General features: G+C 44.7%; 1 protein-coding gene across 3 annotated transcripts in view; it reads right to left on the bottom strand.

The window, feature by feature from the left end:
- LOC144502951 (transcriptional activator MN1-like) overlaps window positions 1-21,233 on the bottom strand; it is a 194,527-nt gene that overhangs the window by 156,640 nt on the left and 16,654 nt on the right. Inside the window, exon 2 of one of the 3 annotated variants that reach the window (XM_078227385.1) lies at window positions 476-8,155. The exons of 1 other annotated variant lie outside the window; for it this stretch is intronic. In XM_078227385.1, the coding sequence (XP_078083511.1) occupies window positions 7,974-8,155 (182 nt within the window). In that variant the 3' untranslated portion in view covers window positions 476-7,973. Of the gene's footprint in view, window positions 1-475; window positions 8,156-12,945; window positions 13,099-21,233 lie in introns of those variants that run through there. One more of the 3 variants, XM_078227387.1, reaches the window with a different exon arrangement.

The raw sequence follows: 21,233 nt of genomic DNA, 5'->3' as shown, positions 1-21,233 counted from the left end.
CAATGAAGTTTACAGCTGTACATACAGCTGTACGTTCAATCCCAGTAAAGGAAAACCATCTTCCTCTGCTACACCCATTGAGGCGGCTTGTTCTTTAGCACACACTTGACAAAGGATGATTGGAGAGATAGGAGTTCTCCCTCACAATGTGGGCACTTGCTCTCATGCTACCACCACCTGGTTTGGTTCTATGAACCAATGCAGTTGGCGAGTGTGGCCACTGCTTTCCGCAAGCAGCTATGTGGGGCCACAAGGTGGGAGCTGAGTGAGTGTCGAGGGCTCGGTGCAGCTATCCATCCAGTTTATGAAGTAGGTCGCAGCTGACTCTGGCAGAAGGGGCTACCTCTGACATCCACCCCACACAACCCGAAGGCTATCTGAATGAGGCAAGCGCGCAAGATTACAGTATCCCGGACGTAATGCCAATGTGGTCGTAAAAAAAAATGCCAGCCCTTCTTTTTCTTTGATGTGCAAGTTTTACATTTATTGAATTTAATTATTTTCTGGGTCAAGGCTTTTAGTTTCACCCATCTCTCCCATACACCACAGTATAAGAACAATGGCTCCTTACACATCAAGTGGGACATTTGCCAGTGACATTTCAGGTCTGACTTGGCAACAGGCTTGGAAGTTTTAGAACCAGGGGAAAAGGCAAATGCCACTTGACCTATTGAATGAGAACCTTCAGCCAGGCAGAAAGGTGAAAGCCTGAATAAGCTCCATCATAATCCCATTCCAAACGGACAGTCCTCAATGTTAGATCTCTTTTACCACACATTGCTGACACAGGATAATGGGCACTAACTTCACTGCTTTTCACTGCCCAAAATGCTTGAGATATTCGAATAGAATCGGGGACTATATAAATGCTCGGGTCATTGTTTTAACTGCAATTCCTGAATTTGCTGCAGTCACATTGGATAGCTGGCAGATTTGATGGATTGTTCCCTCTTGGTCAAACAAGGCCCCAATTGCATCAGCAGGTTACCTCCCTCCTGTGGCCTCTTACAGCAAGACAAAATAATCAATTGCAGATGAATGCGGAGTAGTTAGGTGCTCAGTGGCTCTCATCCCAATATAGACTGAAACTGAATATTTTAAATGGACCCACTAATCATAGCTCAGCCTGCTCCTGTCCTCAGTCAACGCCTGCACACAGACACACACTTCTATCAGCAGTCATTGTATCGTAACCCTCCTTATCCCGAGGTATGGTGTCCCCTCTACTTCTCTCAGTGATGTCACCTAAAGTAGCCCAGACTGGGGATTGATGCTGTGATCTGTGCAGCGTTACACTGAATAGCACATTTACACACTGAGTGAGAGGAGCTACCAGTTTTATTTTAGAAGTGCAATTTATCACCTCGCAATGGGTTACAAAGTGGAGTCACGGAGGATCAACCGGGAGTCTCAGCTGAGGAATAATGCCAAAGAGCAGGAGGCAAAAGAGAGTGGACTCAGAGCAGACTTGTTGAGTTATCACTTGCATTATATTTTATTCATCTTCTTGAGTCTCATTAAAACATATGTATACATTAGGCATGAGTACAGGCGAATGCACCTACAGTACATAGTACAGATTTTCCTTTCTCTTCCTGTTTCCAAAACTAAGTCCTGTTGCACTGAACGAGACAAAACACTCAACAAAAAACAAACCGTGGGAACTGCTCCAGTCGGTCGACTGGGACCAAAAGCAGCATTGTGTGAGATAGTCAAAGAAAATCTTCAAATTTCAAAATGGCAAGAACAGGATTTGTCAAACCACACAGAAAGGAGTTATTAGCTCATATTGTTACATGGGCAACTATATTTAACCTGCAGCTGGAGCAGAATGGGTGACCTTCCACCCTGCCCCAATATCTTAAAGGACCTTTGTGTTAATCTACCGATCATGGGTCTGTATGGGACAGAGCCCACAGCAATCTTTCAATATACAGGCAGTTCCCCGCTCACCCAATTTTATATTTACCCCCACTCTCAAGAATACCCAAAATTGGCCACATTTATAAAAGAAACAAATCAATCATATCCTAATTCTCACACAGTAATTCAACACCAGATGGAACAGTGTTTTGTTTTTCTTATTTCTGGACTAGGTGGTTTAGATTGGTAGCACACTGATCTTTGACCTTCGAGTGAGAAGCTAGCCCAGATAGAGGGGCTAAAGACCTTTCTCTGATGGTGGCACGGCTCTGCAGTAGATCAGCCTTTCACCTCTTTATTCACTGCCTAAATCTTTGCCCACAATGGCAGCCATTAAGGGCCCTACATTCTGAGGCAGATGAGGGCAATAGTGGCATTAAGACATTGATGTACACAAATCTGTGGAACGGTGAGCGCTTGATCCTTAAACCGAAGTACAAATAGTGACGCTTCATGGTTAGAGAGAGCTGGAGCATGAACATGTAGCAATGTGAATTTATATGGTGGGACATTTCATAGAATCCCAACAGTGCAGAAAGAAGCAATTCAGCCCATCGAGCCTGCACCGACAACAATCCCACCCAAGCCCTATCCCCATAACCCCACCTATTTACCCTGCTAATCCCACTGACACCAAAAGTAGATTTAGCGCAGCCAACCAACTTAACCCACACATTTTTGGTCCGTGGGAGGAAACCGGAGCACCCGCAGGAAACCCACGCAGACACGGGGAGAACGTACAAACTCCACACGGTCAGTCACCTAAGGCCGGGATTGAACCCGGGTCCTTGATGCTGTGGGGCAGCAGTGTTAATCACTGTGCCATTGTTAAAGTGTAGCATTGTTAAGTTATATTATGGTGGGACATCTGAAAACAACTTACAGGGGGAGGAGAGTAAACCCAGCAAAGGATGGGCTAAATGAGGATTTTATTGAAATACAAACAAGATGGATTTAGGAGGCGCTATAGAAGGAGGGAAATGAAGTATCAAGGCTAAATTATATGGTGACTGAATGACGGCTGATGGGTGATCAGTGGGGAGGTGGAGGTGATCATTAGTCCACAGCAGGGGAAATGGAGGTCACATGCAGTTGAGAAAGATTGCTAAATTGAGAAGAGGTGAGGTGGTCGAGGGATTTGGAAATGAGATAAAGCAAGCCTTGTTGAAAGAAATGTATCGAAGAACATCCAGAATTTTACTCTCACAAAGCAAGTTAATTAATAAATGTCTGCCAGGGGATGACAGATGGGGATGCAGGTTTGTGACTGATTATGCAATACTTTACCGTGGGAACAAGAGCACATTACCAGAACATTTCCAAGTACCAGTACAGCGCTCATAAAGGCAGTGAACTGTCCTGTCACCATTAAACTTGTTGGACAACTTTACCACTGCACTCTGGGCAAAATCTGAACGTAACATCATGTAAGGCAGTTTACAGTTCAAATAAAGCTACAGGCAGGGACATCCGGTGACATGGGCAATTCAAATCACTGTGAGGTGGGACAGTTATAATGCGTTTAACCTACAGGAATTGGACCACACCAAAAGGTGCCAAATGTGGGGTCAACTTCATTCAACAGAGTGAGTAACGGTGTGAGGAAGCATGTGCTTCAAGCAGATTGCATGACAAGCAACACATAACACTTGGCAGAAGTCACCATTTGCGTTGTGATAAGCTGTACTGGTTTTGCTACCGTTATATGCAACAAAACCACAATAGTAAGGAAGGCAGGCAGTGAAAATAGGAACTCGGGCAGTGAAAATGTGGACTGAAGCTCCTTCACACTGAACAGACTCCACAAGCTGTGAGTGACACAGTGCACAATACTCCAGTTACCACTTTCAAAGATCCAAATTTGGAAAAAAAAAGCTTTTTTCAAAGAAAAGTCAGTAAAACACAGGTCCAAATATTTATAATGGGCTCTCGTCTCAATCTCATAATAATTGCTGTTTAGCTTTTTAAGAGACTAATGTGGCTCCTCACTAGTGTAAGTTACTTGGAAGTGGACAGTGAATGTGAGCTCCATACAACAACCTGATACTTGCTCCTGTGCATTACTTATAAGTAGGGCAGCATGGTGCTGCAATGATTAGCACTGCTGCCTCAGAGCGCGAGGGACCCGGGTTCAATTCCCGGCTTGGGTCACTGTCTGTGTGGAGTCTGCACGTTCTCCCCGTGTCTGCCTGGGTCCCCTCCGAGTTCTCTGGTTTCCTCCCACAGTCCGAAAGACGTGCCGGTTCGGTGGATTGGCCATGCTAAATTCTCCCTCAGTGTACCCAAACGGGAGCCGGAGTGTGGCGACTCGGGGATTTTCACAGTAACTTCGTTGCAGTGTTAATGTAAGCCTACTTGTGGCACTAATAAATAAACTTAAACCTAATCTTGGTAAACAGAGTGGGGAGATTTCCTCTGTTCTCAATTTCCAGTGAAGTCAGAACGGCATTCCGCAGGAACAAATCCAATCGTTGGCTTGAAATGGCAATAATAAATCTTCCCTCTCGGTTCACCCTGTTAATAATATATAACGGAGAGAAGAATTCTTCCAGGATTCGAGTTTTTCCTCATTGATTTTTGAACAGATACTCAGGACCTTACAGATTTTGCTTGGAAGTACAGTGGTTAGCTGACTCTTTCTCACTAGCACTGGGACTCCGGATCACTTCAGCAACACCGTGGCTAAACTACCATCTATTTTGCCCATATAGCACGATAAAGGAAACATTCCACGCATGGTTTATTTATTGCCTGTCTGGTCAGCATTCCCCAATGACAGAGGTTTAAAGCAGGTAAAGTCCTCAGCGGAAAGTCACCTCCAATATAACGGCCAATTGCAAAATGCTTCAAAACATAGTGTGAGGATCATAGGACATTCCTGAGAACAACGAGACCAAAACATTGTGCAAAGCCAGAGCTGCGCTTCTTGGCATTTTAAATAAACACCCTCTCCAACTGGCTCTTGGGAACATTTAGTCTGTTCAATGTTTCAGCAATGATAAATTCGCTCACTTAAGACCAAGTGTGCAAAGCAATTTAGACAACGGTAGGTTTAAGTATGAGTGGCTTCACCCATTTTGAAACAGAAGGTGGAAATAGGGGCAACATTTGGTTTGGGATTTTTAGTCTTCTTAATAGTTAAAAAAGTTTAATTGATTTATTCACCTCATCCCACCGAACCCCCCAGTTTACGCTCAAATTTCAAAGATGGCAATATTGTTCCAAGAAGTGAACTCGAATTGTGCAATTCAAATTGTTGGAATAGGTATGGAAATTATGGAAAATCAGGGGAGAATATAAACTACCAGAAATTGAGAAATTTACTCAATGAAATCTGAGTGGGTTTTGTGATCTGAACGCCAAAAATGTTTTGATGTCAGGCTGAGATGAGGAGGATGGTAGTGAATCTGTGGAATTTTTTTACCACAGAGGGCTGTAGAGGTTGGGTCATTAAGTCTGAGACAGACAGATTTTTAATCAGTAAGGGAATCGAGGGTTATGGGGATAAGGCGGGAAAGTGGAATTGAGGATTAGCAGACCAGTCATTATCTCATTGAATGGCAGAGCAGATTTGATGGGCTGAATGGCCCACTTCTGCTCCTATATGGTAATCCCATTGTGTCATTCTCATTGCTTTGTCCATATGAACCAACCATCAATTAGTTAATACGTTCATGACTTTCAAAATATTAAACTGCTTTCTAAAACTTGCTGATTAACAATCGATTATTAATGGTACAGCTTCTGAAGAGGGCACACGTAAGCAGTAAACATAAAGCACCCGGATCACTCTTTATATAATTCCTCACCTCTTTTCTGTGTAGCTCAGCTAATTCAGAATAAGCAGGAATTGGGCCTGGGTTTGTGTGGCCCAGTCCACCCATTGAGTCAAGTTCCCATCATAATTTCAAAACACTCAGATAATCCACCTGGCAGATTCCTTGTTGCTGTTTTTTCCTGCAAACACACGAGTGGCTGACTGACTGTAGACAGATTTACTTTGGGAGATTACAATTGACACACAAGAGCTGAATTCGACTCAGCCATGGTTAATTCCCTTTCACAATGATGCACCAACATGAAGTGGACAAACCGTAAACAGAATCAAGCCCTTGGCTTCACACCTTAAAAGAGGGCTTCAGAAAAAAAAATGTAGTCCCCATAAAACATCTCAGACTCATGGCCCTGTGCACACGACCACATACACGACTGTCAGATTATAGCATCATGCCCATTATTGCCATGTTGTTTTATCATATCAATTGGTTCTTGTATTTGTGTCTCTTTTAAGATGTATGAAAAGAGTGACAAAGGGGAAGACGCTGACCGTTTCCCTCTCAGGCATGTCCTTCTGAATTATGATTTACCCATCTTTTTCCCGCAATATTTTCAATTGCTCTGAGGAGAGGGGTAGAGCAGCAACAAGCACCACCCCATTCTGCAATCCTCAGGAGTATTCAGCCAGTATTTAGTATATATTTTTTAAACGATAGATCGCTGGGCATGGAGAAGGCATCTGGACAAAGCCACAGCGAGGTGTAGCTAGGCTTTATCTATTCCTGCTCACGAGAGTCAATGAAAAAAGTCAGAGCTGGCAACGGAATCTGTACCGGAAAAAAGACCGCTCACTCATCAGTGTGGAAATTGAATAGCTGGAGGGATGGATAAGAGGGACACGTTCCCTCAATTTGTTTTTGGCATGGATTATGGCCCCTTCCTTACTCTCTATGCGGCAATCGCTTTAATGATCCTCCAATTCTTTATGTGTGCCGGAACATAGGCCACAAATCAGCCACAATCTCATTAAGTAACAATGGTGCTAAATGGACTACTCCTGTTCCTAGCTCCATATATCTGTCTTTGCCCCGTGTCCTTAATATGAAGTGATGGTCCCTCGGTGAAGGGATTAGGTGAATGCGACACTGCAAAGGACATAGAAAAATGAATCCACCTTGTGGTAAATCCCACCCTTGTTGTTCATTCTTGCTCTGCCTTGTAAACTTTGTATTGATCTCCTCATCATAGGCCCTGCATGCCTTGCTGCCTCAGCAGAGGCACTTTAAACATTTCCAAATAAAAGAAACATGGTTTTACAAAAAAAACACTGCCATTCATTGGTTACGGGAAATGAGTGAAATTTCATGTGATCTTTAAAAATGCATTTGTGTTTTGTTGTTAGAGAAATTGAAATACTATGAGCTCTGGTTGATCCAAGACCACTCTAGTTGTACATAACTTGGTGGATTAGATTGGTTCAAACCACCAGTCCATTTTCTCTTTAGTCCCGAAATTATGGAGTGGGAATCAGAGGCATCATTACACTTGAGTTTTCAGTTACCCATGTTTACTTCTGTGTCTCGCAGCGTGGAGCCAGTAGTGGCTGAAGTTCGCAACAAATTATCACATCGGCAAAGAAAAGCATCCAAGCATCCAAGCATCCAGCCACAATCCCACCCCTTAACCTGCTCCTCTCCCGTTCCCCCACCTGATATAGGTTGAGGTGACAACCCAACTCGGACCAGTTTTGATTGACAAATATAACACATAACAAACTTTGGATTCCTGGTAAAAAGGTCTGAAAAAAAATTATTGCCCACTGTGCCTCGCTTTTTGACTGTGGGATTGTTGCCTGGGAGGCCAGGTGCCCGGACAGTGCAGGAAGTGGGGAGTGGGGGGGGGGGGGAGAAATAAGATATAAGTGCATGGAATCCAGTGAGGAGAGCATTGTACAATTCCAATAACAGTCTGTTCAGCTCAGTTTAGGTTCAGTCTCTGTAGCTTTAATTTTCTGTTTTGTTGAGTATTCCAACAGGCCTGGTGTTGGGCAAGCCACTGTCGCAAACGCCGGGCTCGGAATTAACCCTTTCCAGGCCACCAGCCAGCGTCGCAGGTACTGAGGCAAAGTGCCAGCAAGAGGGCCCAGATCCTTTCGTGACTATGACCTGTTATTTGTTTTGACGTTCTGTCTGTCTGTCTGTCGCTCTGTAGCAGCCGAGAGGAAGAAAACAACAACAAAAAGAAAAATAAATCAAAAGAAAGTTCATCTCTGTTCAGGTCAAAGCAGCCACGAATGTCCCAAATCGATTAGAGATGTCCGAATGCAAAGATCTCCAAGTCTGCATGGGGCTCCGGCCTTTGGAGTCAGTAAGATCGTCTGTGCAGTGAACTGACAGGCACTGCAAATGGTTGCCAGTCTGGACTGATGAGGCCTTGTTCTGGGAAAGCTCGTGGGCTGGAAAGGGTTAATAAACAGAATAAGTTTTAGTTTTCTGGATTAAGGATCATTTTCGCTTTCTCTCTTTTTAAAAAAAAACAATCTGATTTTTCTTATTGAGCGCAAGTAAATCCTCGATCCCACAGCAGCCCCTGTATTTCTTTTTATTCAGTTGTGGGACATGGGTGTCGCTGGCTAGGCCAGCACTTATTGCCCCATCCCCAGTTGCCCTTGAACTGAGTGGCTTGCTAGACCATTTCAGAGGACAGCTGAGAGTCAACCACGTTGCTGTGGCTCTGGAGTCACATGTAGGTCAGACCAGGTAAGGACGGCAGATTTTCTTCCCTGAAGGACATTAGTGAACCAGATGGGTTTTGTTGACAATTGTCATCAGTAGATTCTTAATTCCAGGTATGTTTATCGAATTCCACCAAGCGCCATGGTGGGTTCGAACCCGGGTCCCCAGAACATTAGCTGAGTTTCTGGATTAATAATCAAGCGATAATACCACTAGGCCATCACCTTCCCTCTGTATAACCTGCCATTGACAACCCCACCTGTTTACATGAACTGTGCTGCTCAAGTTTGGCAAGCGTTGAACTGCAGAATGCAGGACTTTCAATGCAGTAACTACCCTCCAACCCAGAATATCAAGAATCGTAGAATCTCTACAGTACAGAAGGAGGCCATTCGGCCCATCAAGCCTGTACCAGCAACGATCCCACCCAGGCCCTATCCCTATAAACCAATATATTTACCCTGCTAATCACCGTGACACTAATGGATAATTTATCACAGCCAATCCACCTAATTTGCACATCTTTGGACTGTGGGAGGAAACCTATGCAGACATGGGGAGAACATGCAAACTCCACACTGACAGTGACCCAAGTCGGGAATCGAACCCATGTCCCTGGTGTTGTGAAGCAGCAGTGCTAACCACTGTGCCACCGTGCCACCCTTATGCAGGTTGGAAAATTATAGTTTGAGGAAGGAATGATCAGCGTCAGTTAGTTGTGAATAACTTAGGTGGGGAAATGGATTTACTCAATGTGAATGGCCCATCAAGTATATCCATTGGTGACCAAGTAAATCAGGTTCAACTAAGTATAAAACAGTTCCCTTTAATGTGTTTCTGTGAAGAGACTTATATTCTCTCCTCCTATCCTAAATTTGTAACATTGCTACTGAAAACAATGGGTCGTCATTCTGCAGTTGTCACCTTGAAGGTGGTTTCCACAAGAATGATATTCTCATCTCTACCCAACTGGATCCTTTCCTCTCGCAACTCTAAAACACTTGGGCAATGCAGAACCACCCCCGCTCCCCCCCCCAATTGGGGAGAGGTGCCACCCACAGCAGATATAGGGCATGAAAAACCTCTTAGAATTCTCTTCAGCGTAAAGGTCAGATATTAACACTTGTTATTTTCCTTCACATGAGACTGATCCTCCTGACATGAAGAAGCAAGCGGTAAGAAGTTACCTTTTTTCAAAAAAAAGGGGTTGACTTCAGCCAAATGCTTTAAATGATGACATCAAAGGATTTGCCCTCTTAAAGGCTATTATCTTGCCTTCGTAACTGGGCAAGTCCATTTTTCTCCCTCCGTTTTCCATTTCACGCCATACCGTACAAATGCTCAAACTGACAAAAGGCACCATGGGGGTGAAATGCTTCAAGGGTGGTAACAGAGAATGGTTTACACACCATCCAACCTCTTCGAAGAGTGAAACTGTCGACTTGCTACAACTCAAAATGAATTTCACCTCTGATGTATATCTATTTCACTGAAGTTTGACCCTCAAGACAGAGCAAGCACACCATCTAGTTACAATACTCTGATTCTGTCACCTATTGGAGTGGAGAGTCATTACGTTATCATCTTAACATCTGTAAAAGGTCACATCCTGCAGGTAGTTTTTTTTTGCTCAACAATTTTAACCTGCTATGCTTCTTCTGAAGGTTACGGAGAATGGATTTGACTCAGTCCAATTATCCACATGCAAACGGTGTAGAACTTTAATCCCAGGCCTTTGCTGAGTTATTGAACATCAGCTGCTGCAGTAACGAGGGGCTACAGTGGGTTGCAAGTACCCCCAGAGGGTAAGAATCTTCCAAGAGTTCCCACTCCTGATCAGGTGCGCCTGTCAGCCAAAGGCAGGATCGGGTTTTGCGGTACGCCTCATGATCAACTTGACACTCACAGTGAAAAATGACACTTGAGCAAAGTAGGCGAGGCCTTCCATTGCTGAAGATGAGTGCCCAGCACCATTCACTGCTTATTCGTAGAATCATACAGAGCAGAAAGAGGCTATTTGGCCCATCGAGTCTGCATTGACCACAATCACCCAGACCCTATCCTCATAACTCCATGTATTTACTCTAGCTAGTCCCCCTGACAATAAGGCACAATTTACCATGGCCAATCCACCTAACCTGCACATCTTTGAGAGTGGGAGGTAACCGGAGCACCTGGAGGAAACCTACACAGACATGGGAAGAACATGCAAACTCCACACAGACAGTGACCCAAGCCGGGAATTGAACCCGGGTCCCTGGCGCTGTGAGGCAGCAGTGCTAACCATTGTGCCACCATGCCGTCCCTAGACATTACATTGGCTCACTGGATTACTAGCCCAGTGACAATAGCACTATGCCACTGCCTCCCTACTTTATTAAGAATAAAGTAACATGCAGTCCCAAAAGTGATATTGATAAGGCTGACCACTGCCTTCATTTGGGACACCACTGACATTAGTCCTTGTGAGACAAGTGCAAATTTACAGAGAGCCTCACAAAGTTTTTTAACTGGAAACACTAGAGCAAAGTTAACAGGAATTATACTCTCATCTATTTAAGGCCAGAACAAATGAAATACCACCTCCTTCAGTCAACCACATGAGTCACCTTTGCAATCATTTTGAAACAACTGAAAACAAAGCAAGCCTTCTGTCAAAGAATACAATCCCCCTCCTCGCCTCGGGCACTACTTTGTGCAGAGGCGCAGACAGCACGGTGGCACAGTGGTTAGCACTGCTGCCTCACAGTGCCAGGGACCCGGCTTCAATTCCCAGCTTGGGTGACTGTCTATGCAAAGTCTGCACGTTCTCCCCGTGTCCGCGTGGGTTTCCTCTGGGTGTTCCGGTTCCTTCCCACAGTCTGAAAGATGTGCTGGTTAGGTGCAATGGCCGTGCTAAATTCTCCCTCAGTGTACCCGAACAGGCGCCGGAGTTTGGCGACTAGGGGATTTTCACAGTAACTTCATTGCAGTGTTAATGTAAGCCTACTTGCGACACTAATAACTAAATGAAGCTAAGAGGTCTCAGAAGGGGAGGGAGGAGGGTTCCACAATTAATATCCAGGAGATACAAAGCAAGGCATAAAATATTCAAAACAGCTTTTAGGCTGTACAATTAGCACCATAAAACTTGTGAGATTAAGAGTTACGCAGACGACAACTGAACTCAGCTCAGACCCAGCTGCTCTCCTAACAGCTGGTAGCCATCGAACTGAGGAGGTTGTGTGTGACAGGGATAGTGTCTAGAGCAAGGAGTGCCATCTCCCATTGATTTCTGAGCCAAGATTGTTTCCTCATAGCAGAAGCTTAAGTGTCAGAACATCTTGGGACTACGAGAATGTCCGTTACACTACAGCACCCATGATTCTGCAATCCTACATTTCCAGCGTCAAACATCAGTTGCACTCAGACAGAGTGCGGCTTGAAGTATCATAGTTTCATAGTTACAATGTTGTAGCTCTATCACTGACCCTCACTATCCCTCCCCGCCGCCCAACCCACTGCGAGAATAGGGTTGCATAGTCACTCCATTGGAGCAGACTAATGATGGAATTCTTTTTTTCAATTTCTACTTTTGAAAGACACCATGCTTTAAAATTCAGTAAATATAGAAATGTATCAAAATAACAACATACAGTACACCACGGCAAACACTAGGACAATGGGACTCCTGATAAAGCATGAGAGACAGATGCAAGCTACTGCTCAGTCATATATGTTGCTAATTCTCCTGATTGTCTTGGGAGTTTCCAGGAGTTCAAGATTAGTCTCCCAGACGCTGCCAAGAGCAAATCAGGGTGAAGATTGTCGGGGCACGAAGAATATCATGGATATTCAGGAATAGGCAGGAATCATCTGATCAGTTAAAAAGAGGTTTGTTGCTTTCCAATTGGCATAGGAAGGCAATGCGCTGCATGAGCGGGCATGTCAGGTACTTGAAGGCAGCAGGTCATGTGATGAAATCTCTTGGAACACGTCCACTCAGAGTTGGCAACGCGACCTTCATCTACAATCCTCGGCTGGCTTGCTGCTCCCGTGGGTCTTTCGGCCTCCATTCACAAGCTACCCAACTACAAACTGGGACTTCGGCGCTATTCCCCATTCTTGCTCTTGTTAGTAGGTGGCAAGGTCATTCCTGTTCGTAAGTGAGAGGCCTTTCTAAAATAGAGGTATGGGTCTGGCGGTTTTGCTCTATCCTGTGGGGTACTGGGGAACAGGGGGTTTGGGAATAAGTCCCTGACCTTCACTTACCAATTGTCAATTACCAAGTGCCTCGACAGAGATCCCATGAATGGATGAGAAAGCATCAAGTTAATAGGGTCCTGTTACCCAAACTGATGGCTGTTCCAAAGTGCATGTGTTTCTGAGTTCCACCGTGTGGCATCTCAGTTGCTGGACCAGCCTGATGCTTTAGCTCGTCTGCAGCACAATTAAATGACAACTCAACATTCAGCTCTACTGAAATCAGCACAACACATCCTGGTTAGAAATACGCACCGTGCTTTTTTTTCGCGCGCTCGCGCGCCGATGTCATGCTGAACACCTCGAACAGCTTTACGTTTTTTTTCAGCCCATGCGCACGCCAACTGCCCAGCTACAGACTACAAGTAACACGTTTGCTTTATCGCAACATTGTGTCAGCTGTCCTCGTGGAGAACGGCATCTAAAAAAAATAAAGAGGGCAGTCAGACTTGTCATCAGAGCTATACTCCTCCGAGTCATTCTCCCCAGCACCCCCCCCCCCCCCCCGCAAGCGCATTCCAATACAAGACCGGTGGCCATTAAATCGTGAGCCAGCCCAGCCTCTAAGAGCTACAATATAAATATATCAAGTCTCTTTTCCGACCATTCCGTCCCTTCATCTCCATAAATTGCAGAACCTTCTGAGGTGAAGTCCCAAAAGCGTCCAGGTTCCATCCAGAACCAAGTAGCCGCTTGTTGTGTGTGGCCCTCAACAGTAATTGTTCGCAAACTATTCACTGCCAGGAAGCACCACGGCCAAATATAATCTTAATCTCATCCAACGTCCACACAAATGCACCTTCCAGAAGGCTGTCACTGAACAACAATTGGATTATTTGTTGACTTCTCCCTTAGTTCAGGGATCCCGGGGTGAGTTGTAGCATCTCGACTCACCCGCACAGATTCCACTGGTCAAATGACCTTCTGCAGTAGCATAACCATTCCCTGATTCTGATCAACTCAACACAGTCCAAGGATTGAACCAGGAAATATGTCAAGTTTATAAGATAAACTCACACCAGTGAAACCATCACTCCACCTTCCATGATCAATGGTGCAACTATTCACTTTCCCTGTTGTACAGGTGTTTTAGAAGGTTATGTATAAATAACACAATATGACACCGTCCTTAAAATTTTCTTTGCTTCTCCTCTATCTCAACTCCAAATTCCACAAAGTAGCTAAACTAAGGTCCATGTTTCCATCCCTCTCACCCCTAGTACCCATGCCCCTACCACCCTCACCCTGATCACCCTCATCTCAAGTACCCTCAGTCCTAGTGCCTTCACACCTTTCACACAGAAACCACTCTCTTGGTCTGTAAACACTTATGATGGAAAAGTAATTTAGCTGAGAAAATGGAACACTGGCATTAGTAACAACACATCAGGTTCTGCACCATATGATCTGCAGGGCAACTACAAGGACACCAGCAGATGTGCTGAATGTCTAGACAGGCAAGTGCAATCGTAGAAGGGCAATGACATTAGTGGGGCATACACTCCTGTCAATAATACCATGCCACTCCCGAGAAGGACAAACAAGAACAAATTAAAACTGTTCTTAAAATGATCTAGAACAAAGAAAAATACAGCTCAGGAACAGGCCCTTCGGCCTTCCAAGCCTGTACCGATCATGATGTCGCAACTAAACTAAAAAAAACCTTCCGCCCTTACTCGGATCAAATCCGTTTAGTCCCTCCCTATTCATTACCCATCCAGATGCCTCTTGTTGCTAATGTGCCTGCTTCCACCACCTCCTCTGGTAGCGCATTCCAGGTACCTACCACTCTCCATGTGAAAAACGTCCCCCACACGACTCCCTCAAACTTTCCCCCTCTCACCTTGAACCTGTGCCCCCTTTGTAATTGTCACTTCAATGCTGGGAAAAAGCTTCTGACCATCCACCCTGTCTATGCCTCTCATAATTTTGTAGACCTCGATCTGACTTCTCTCTTTTGATTAGAAATTAAACAAGAAAGTTATACTCTAGCTTCATTCTAAAGGTACCAATTGCTGCTTGGCTGTGTATCAATGAACCTTAATGTGCACACACTGCAACCATTTTATTTGATCATTCAGTATATACACATTCACGGGGCTGCGCAAAGACATGGACTGCACTTCATGTGCAGATATTGCACTGTGCATATGTACAGGTGATACTGTCTATGTCTATACATGTAGACATGTGAACATAAATTGTCATCTACACACATATCCATTGCAATGCCAGCATGTACCCATCATACTGTATGCAGACAAGTTTCAGGAACAGACTAAGAGTGTTAACTTCATATAAAATTTCTATTAAAGTAAGAGGTTTCGAAGAGGAGGCAAAGAACACGGTTGATGTTTCTGGCTAAAGTAAGAAGCATAATGATGATGCGTGATATTTTCCAAGGAGCTGGTTTTATTTCAATGCAAATTAAGATGTAAAATTTATTAAAAGGCAGAACATAAAATATTCCACTGGCAAGGAAGGATACTATTGAATGAGCAGCGAGCAGTGGTGCAAGAAGGGACTGAGAAACAAACGATGATGACAGGGCAGAGGACAAGTGCTGGGATTTCAGGCTGGAGGAGACCATTGAGGTCGGACAGATGTCATAGAGGAATTGAAAAGCGAGGAGCAGCATCTTAAAAGCCAATTCACCAAGGCACTTCTTAAAGTCTGAACTATCAGCAAAAGTGGAAGTGTTTTCAATCAAACTTTCTTGTTTAATTCTTAATCAAAAGAGAGACCTGATAGAGGTCTACTAAATTATGAGAGGCATAGACAGAGTGGATAGTCAGAGGCTTTTTCCCAGGGTGGAACTGTCAATTACAAGGGGGCACAGGTTCAAGGGCTCAAAATATTCCAGCTCTCTCGTGGCTCAGTGTGAATCCACAGTTGAACATGCGGCTGTTAACTGGCTCTCAAATCCAGCCCTGGCCTGGCCTCCCTCTGTCTCTGTAACCCTCCTCCAACCCTACAGCCTCTGCACTCCTGCAACTCTCGCTCCTTGTGCATTCCAGATTTAATCACAGCACCATTGGAGACTGTACCCTGAGCTGCCTCCACTCGAAAACTCTGGAATTCCCCTCGAAACCTCTTCACCCCTCTTTCTTCCTTTAAGTTTATTTGTCAGTGTCACAAGTAGGCTTACATTAACACTGCAATGAAGTTACTGTGGACATCACCTAGTTGCCACATTCTGGGTACACTGAGGGAGAATTTAGCGCAGCCAATGCACCCAACCAGCATGTCTTTCGGACTGTGGGAGGAAATTGGAGTACCTGGAGGAAGCCCACGCAGACACGGGGAGAACATGCAGACTCTGCACAGACAGTGAGCCAAGCCGGGAATCGAACCCGGGTCCCTGGCGCTTTGAGGAAGCAGTGCTAACCACTGTGCCACCCATGTTCCATGTTTCTTAAAGCCAACTTCACTGCCTTTTGTTTTCCTGTCCTAATATCTCCTTTGTGTTAAACTGGGAGGATAAGGATTCTGTGAGGAATCTCCAGATGTTTTTACTGGGTTTTTTTTATTCGTTCATGGAATTTGGGTGTCGTTGGCTGGGCCAGTGTTTATTGTCCATCCCTGAGGGTTTATGAGAATCAACCACATTGCTGTGCATCTGGTGTCACATGTAGGTCAGACCAGGTAAAGATGACAAATTTCCTTCCCTAAAGGGCATTAGTGAACTAGATTGGTTTTAATGACAATCGACAATGGCTTCATGGTTATCCAGATTCCAGATTTTTATTGAATTCAAATTTCACCATCTGCCATGGTGGGATTTGAACCCAGGTCCTCAGAGCATTTTTACCCTGGATCTCTGGATTACTAGTCCAGTGACAATACCACTACCCCATTGCCTCCCCATTAAAGGTGCTATATCAATGCAAGTTGCTGTCTAAGCCTCACCCACGAGTGGCCACTTGGTTAAAGCAATGGAAGGCAGCTGACGGGGAGAATTTGTAACTCTTGTCGGGGTTGGGGCTGGGAAGAGGGGTATGAGGAAAGCGCAGACAGAGAGAACAAACAGGGAAAAGATTAATTATTTCACACACAGACGCACGCAAAAATAACTTTCAGCTTGCACTAGATCAAACTGCGTAAGTATTCCGGTTTCCCTTCACGAAACTGGGAAAAGTGAGGGGGAAGGGGGGGAAATCACAAGTAACAAAGAAAAGAAATAAATGGGCCTTTTAAAAGCTGGATGCACATTTTCCTGTGCAGCAAAAACAGTCAAGTGTGAAATCTAATTCCCATCCCCGCCCTACATAAAAATAATTAAATTGAGCAAGAGCAGAGCAACAATACATTATTCAATTTTATATTTCAATTCATTTCATTAGAATCTTCGCTTATCAGTTGGTTACAATCAGTGAAATTGAGCATGTACAATTTGGTCCCTTTGTTGGCTAGCCTCCAGGACTGCATCTAAACTTAATACCTCGCACTCTTCAATCTTTTATCAAAAAGAAAAACAAAGATGAGTTTACCTCCTTATAAAATATGCCTTGACTGCTTTCATACTGTATCAGTAGGACATAAAAAGCAGCAAACTGCACTGAATTCAACCACAAGCAGAGGAACCCTTCCGACAGAAATGATAAGTAATGGCTTTACTTGAGGGAGACATGGTTTGTTTTACTGTGTGATACTGTGCTGTGTGGGAATTTTTTTTCTCTCTCTCTGGCTCGTGGTCGTTTCGGTGCAAGGAAAGTGATTTGAAATTGCAATCTGCCGTGGGTCACTCCTGAGACTCGGATGTACACTGTGGTTAAGCACAACTGGGCGAATGTAAGTGACAGGGGCAGAGAGTTTGAATATTTGCCGTGGCCCTCCGGGCTTGTCCCTTTCACCTACTGGAGCAACTGCTGCACGACTGCCTGAGTTCCATCCACCGAACACAGCATGAGCCCTGTATGAAGACGACCACTCTCAATGGTTAGCCAAGCATGAGATCCTGATCTGTCTCTCTCTCTCTCTCTCTCTTTCTCTCTCTTCCCCTCTCAAGCAATCCAATCACTTTCCGAGCTATTGCCTTGAATGGCAACAAACTGGAAACGCACCATGTACTTAAACAATCAAGGAGTCAAGAATTGGGGGCCTTTCGTTCTCTCTGGGTTGAGATTTTTTTTCTCTCTCTCTTTCTCCCTTTAACAAATAAACTAGTCATTCCAGCTACATATTCCTAGCTGATTGGACACCGACAAGGCTACAGAAACTGGTCTTTCTACTTGGTTGCCTCTGAAAGGGGCTCTGCCCTCCCCTACCCTTCCTTTCCCATCTCAGGCAGGCTGAGGCTGAATGGGAAGATGTAACCCGGGGTCAATGGTGGCGGGAAGGGGAGAGAAAAAGTCCTTTCTCCACCACCCCCCCCTCCCTTCAAACTGCACAATACCTCAAATCAGCAACTTGCCTGCAGGAATTTAGCTGTTTAAGAGACTCCAGTGGCTATTTCGGCCTCTGTGCAAATGCAAACGCCACAAGACATCCCCCCACCCCCTACCACAATCTTTGCTCCCTTGGCATTTTCAAGTTCTGTGAGCTTATAAGTATCACACAGTTCCCTCTTTGTCGCCCCCATTTTAAAATTACAATTTGACTCCCAGTGCCCCAGTCCAATGCACAGTTACCAACTCTGGTTGAAGGCATTCCAAAGACAGAGAACTTTCATTTCCACCCCCCCACCCCCCGAAACACCTTGCCCCAGTCAAACAGCCTTTCTTTCCCCCACCTCTGGTACTTTTAGAACCAATAAACTGAATTGTACAAATAAAATGAAAGGCTGGCTGGGCCCAGGTCACTTATTACACCATCCACCGCCACCCCCCCACCGCCCCCCCAACCCCCTGCCCCCCAGCTTCCCCAGCTACCTGAATTTGGAATTGGAGCTGGGCACGCCAGATAAGAAGTGTTACATTGATCCTTATCATGGTCAGACCTCTCAAAGGAAGAGATTCTCCGAGTTCCACAAACATTTCCGAGTTTCCACAGCCGCGAGGTGAGAGCAGCGAGCCAATGTCCTATGTGGTTCCCTGCAGAGTACACTGACCCAGGAGAATGGGGAGTGGAACAGGGACTTCACTCAGCACTGAAGTGACTTTGGTACAAAGTGGCAGCATTTACCAGGGCCCAGGCTGCCCACTCAAAACAGGAGGAACAGAGTATGAGAGGGAGAGACAGGCAGGTAAAGGATGGTCTGATTGTCCTACTGTAACTGAACCACCCAGTGTTATTTTTATTTGTTTATTATTGTCACAAATAGGCTTACATTAACACTGCAATGAAGTTACTGTGAAAACCCCCTAGTCACCACACTCCGGCACCTGTTAGGTATACTGCGGGAGAATTTTGCATGGCCAATGCAACGAGCCAGCACATCTTTGGACTGTGGGAGGAAACCGGAGGAAGCTCATGCAGACACGGGGAGAACATGCAGACTCCATACAGACAGTGACCCAGCCGGGAATCAAACCCAGGTCCCTGGTGCTGTGAGGCAGCAGTGCTAACCACTGTGTCACCGTGCCACCCATTGTGGCAATGATCATCTAGACACTCCTTGACCTTCACCTGTTTGAAGACCTTAGCCAGGTGAGCAATGGGAGCAGCACAATTGTTCCTACTGGCCCCGGGGGCTCCTATTCCTGGTCACTATCCAAGGCTTACTCTGGAAAATATTTCTGGGTGGAAATTAGGTGAGAACAGGATTGAGATGGTTGTGACACTCTGCCCGTTCATTCCGCCTACAATCAATACCTTCAGGAAATGGAGGAACAGGGAACAAATGTAATTCACACCTTGTTCCCACACATTTGCAGTCAAAGAGGGGATAGATGGAAAGTGCTGCCTGTTAAGAATCTCTTCCATCATTTTATTGCGCCAAAAAAGCCACACATTATTCACTGCTGCAGATAAAAAAACTTTACCAAGGAAGCCAATGTTCTTTGAGAGGTCACACACTGAAGGAATCACCATCAGATTGTGCTGCCATAAGCCTCGGCAGGAATCAGTAAAACACACTGCCATGGTAAAGTGGTTCAATGAAGGTGATTCCAGAAACATGTTTGATATGAACAGAACAACTCACAGGGCTTTTTACACCCAGTCGCAAATGGGGAACAATATGCACAACTGATGGACACACCAAGCAGCTCGAATGGAAGCAAACTTTGAAATATCATTCTATCTACCAGCCTGTCAAACACAATGTACCAAAGCATTCAGAGACACTAAGGATTAAATATGCAGATAGAGATGTAGATTTTAAACAGATTAACACCATTATTAAGATACCACTAATTGGAAGATCTAGACTAGACAGATAGAGAGACAAGCACAGTGAGAAGGAAGCAAATAGGCAAAGAGAGGCAGGCACATTTAGCAGATACAGAAAGATGGAAAGAGACAGACACAGAAAGGCAAAAAAAACAGGCACATATGTACCAACATACATAGATGGGCATGGATAAATGGAAATCAGTACACAGACACAGTTAGACAAACAGACAGGTACATAGATTGACACAAATAGACAAATTTGCAGGTACAGGCAGTCAGATACAGGTAGTCAATCATGGATAGATGGACAGACATGAACAGGCCAAGGCAATGCACACTGAGGGACGGGCGTAGACAGACGAACAAAGAAAGATAGATGTACAAAGACAGACAGGCACAAATGGATGGACAGGAACAGTCACAAACACAGATGGACACAGATGTGGATAGATCTAAAAGGACAAATGTGAAAACAAATGAAGACGGACTAAAGTACAATACAAACAGGACCACAAAAAGACAGATAAACAAAAACACGGGTACAAATAATGTGGACAAAGAGTCAGATTCACATAAAAAACACAGACAGACAAATTCAGCAAGGAAGACACAGAACAATAGACACAGGCAGATGGACAGGCACACTGAAATATATACCCTCTTATGCAATGTCTCATATTCAAAGTTTCATAGAGTTGGCAGTAACTGCACCAATCAAATTCAGTACTAATCATTGTATTCAGAAGTTCTTCATCACCAGTTTAAAAACAAAAACATAACTGTAATAGCATTCTGAAATTGCCAGTCGCAGATATTATAGATACACAAAAATGAACAAAACAGATTATTGCAGTGGGCGCATTTTTTAAAATGAATATTAGATAGTGTGCAGCATTTCATCTGCTAAAATATAAAGCTCTTCAGCAAATGATTGTGTTCAGATTCAAAAAGCTCCTCTTTATCCACTCCAAATCTCTTCCAATTTCTCCTGAAAGTACTGACCCTCACCGAGATCTTTCTGCTCCTGAATCTCACTGAGATCCCTCTGCTACTCAAAGCAGTGCCTCACTGGGGCCTGTCCTCTCTACGAGATGCTGATTCTCACTGTGCTGCCTCCTCTCCTGCAGGTACTGACTCTCACTGAAGTCCCACTTCTCCTGAAAACACTGAAGCTCAGTGAGGCCTTTCCCCTCTTGAAAGGCACCGATTCTCACTATGGCCTTTCATCTCATGAACAAACTGACTCATTGAGGACCCTCTTCTCTAGTCTCTCACTGGGGA

Source organism: Mustelus asterias, chromosome 13 (assembly GCF_964213995.1).
Source record: "Mustelus asterias chromosome 13, sMusAst1.hap1.1, whole genome shotgun sequence".
Lineage (NCBI taxonomy): Eukaryota > Metazoa > Chordata > Chondrichthyes > Carcharhiniformes > Triakidae > Mustelus > Mustelus asterias.
The sequence above is the reverse complement of the archived record's forward strand: the minus strand, read 5'-3'. Positions and strand labels throughout refer to the sequence as shown.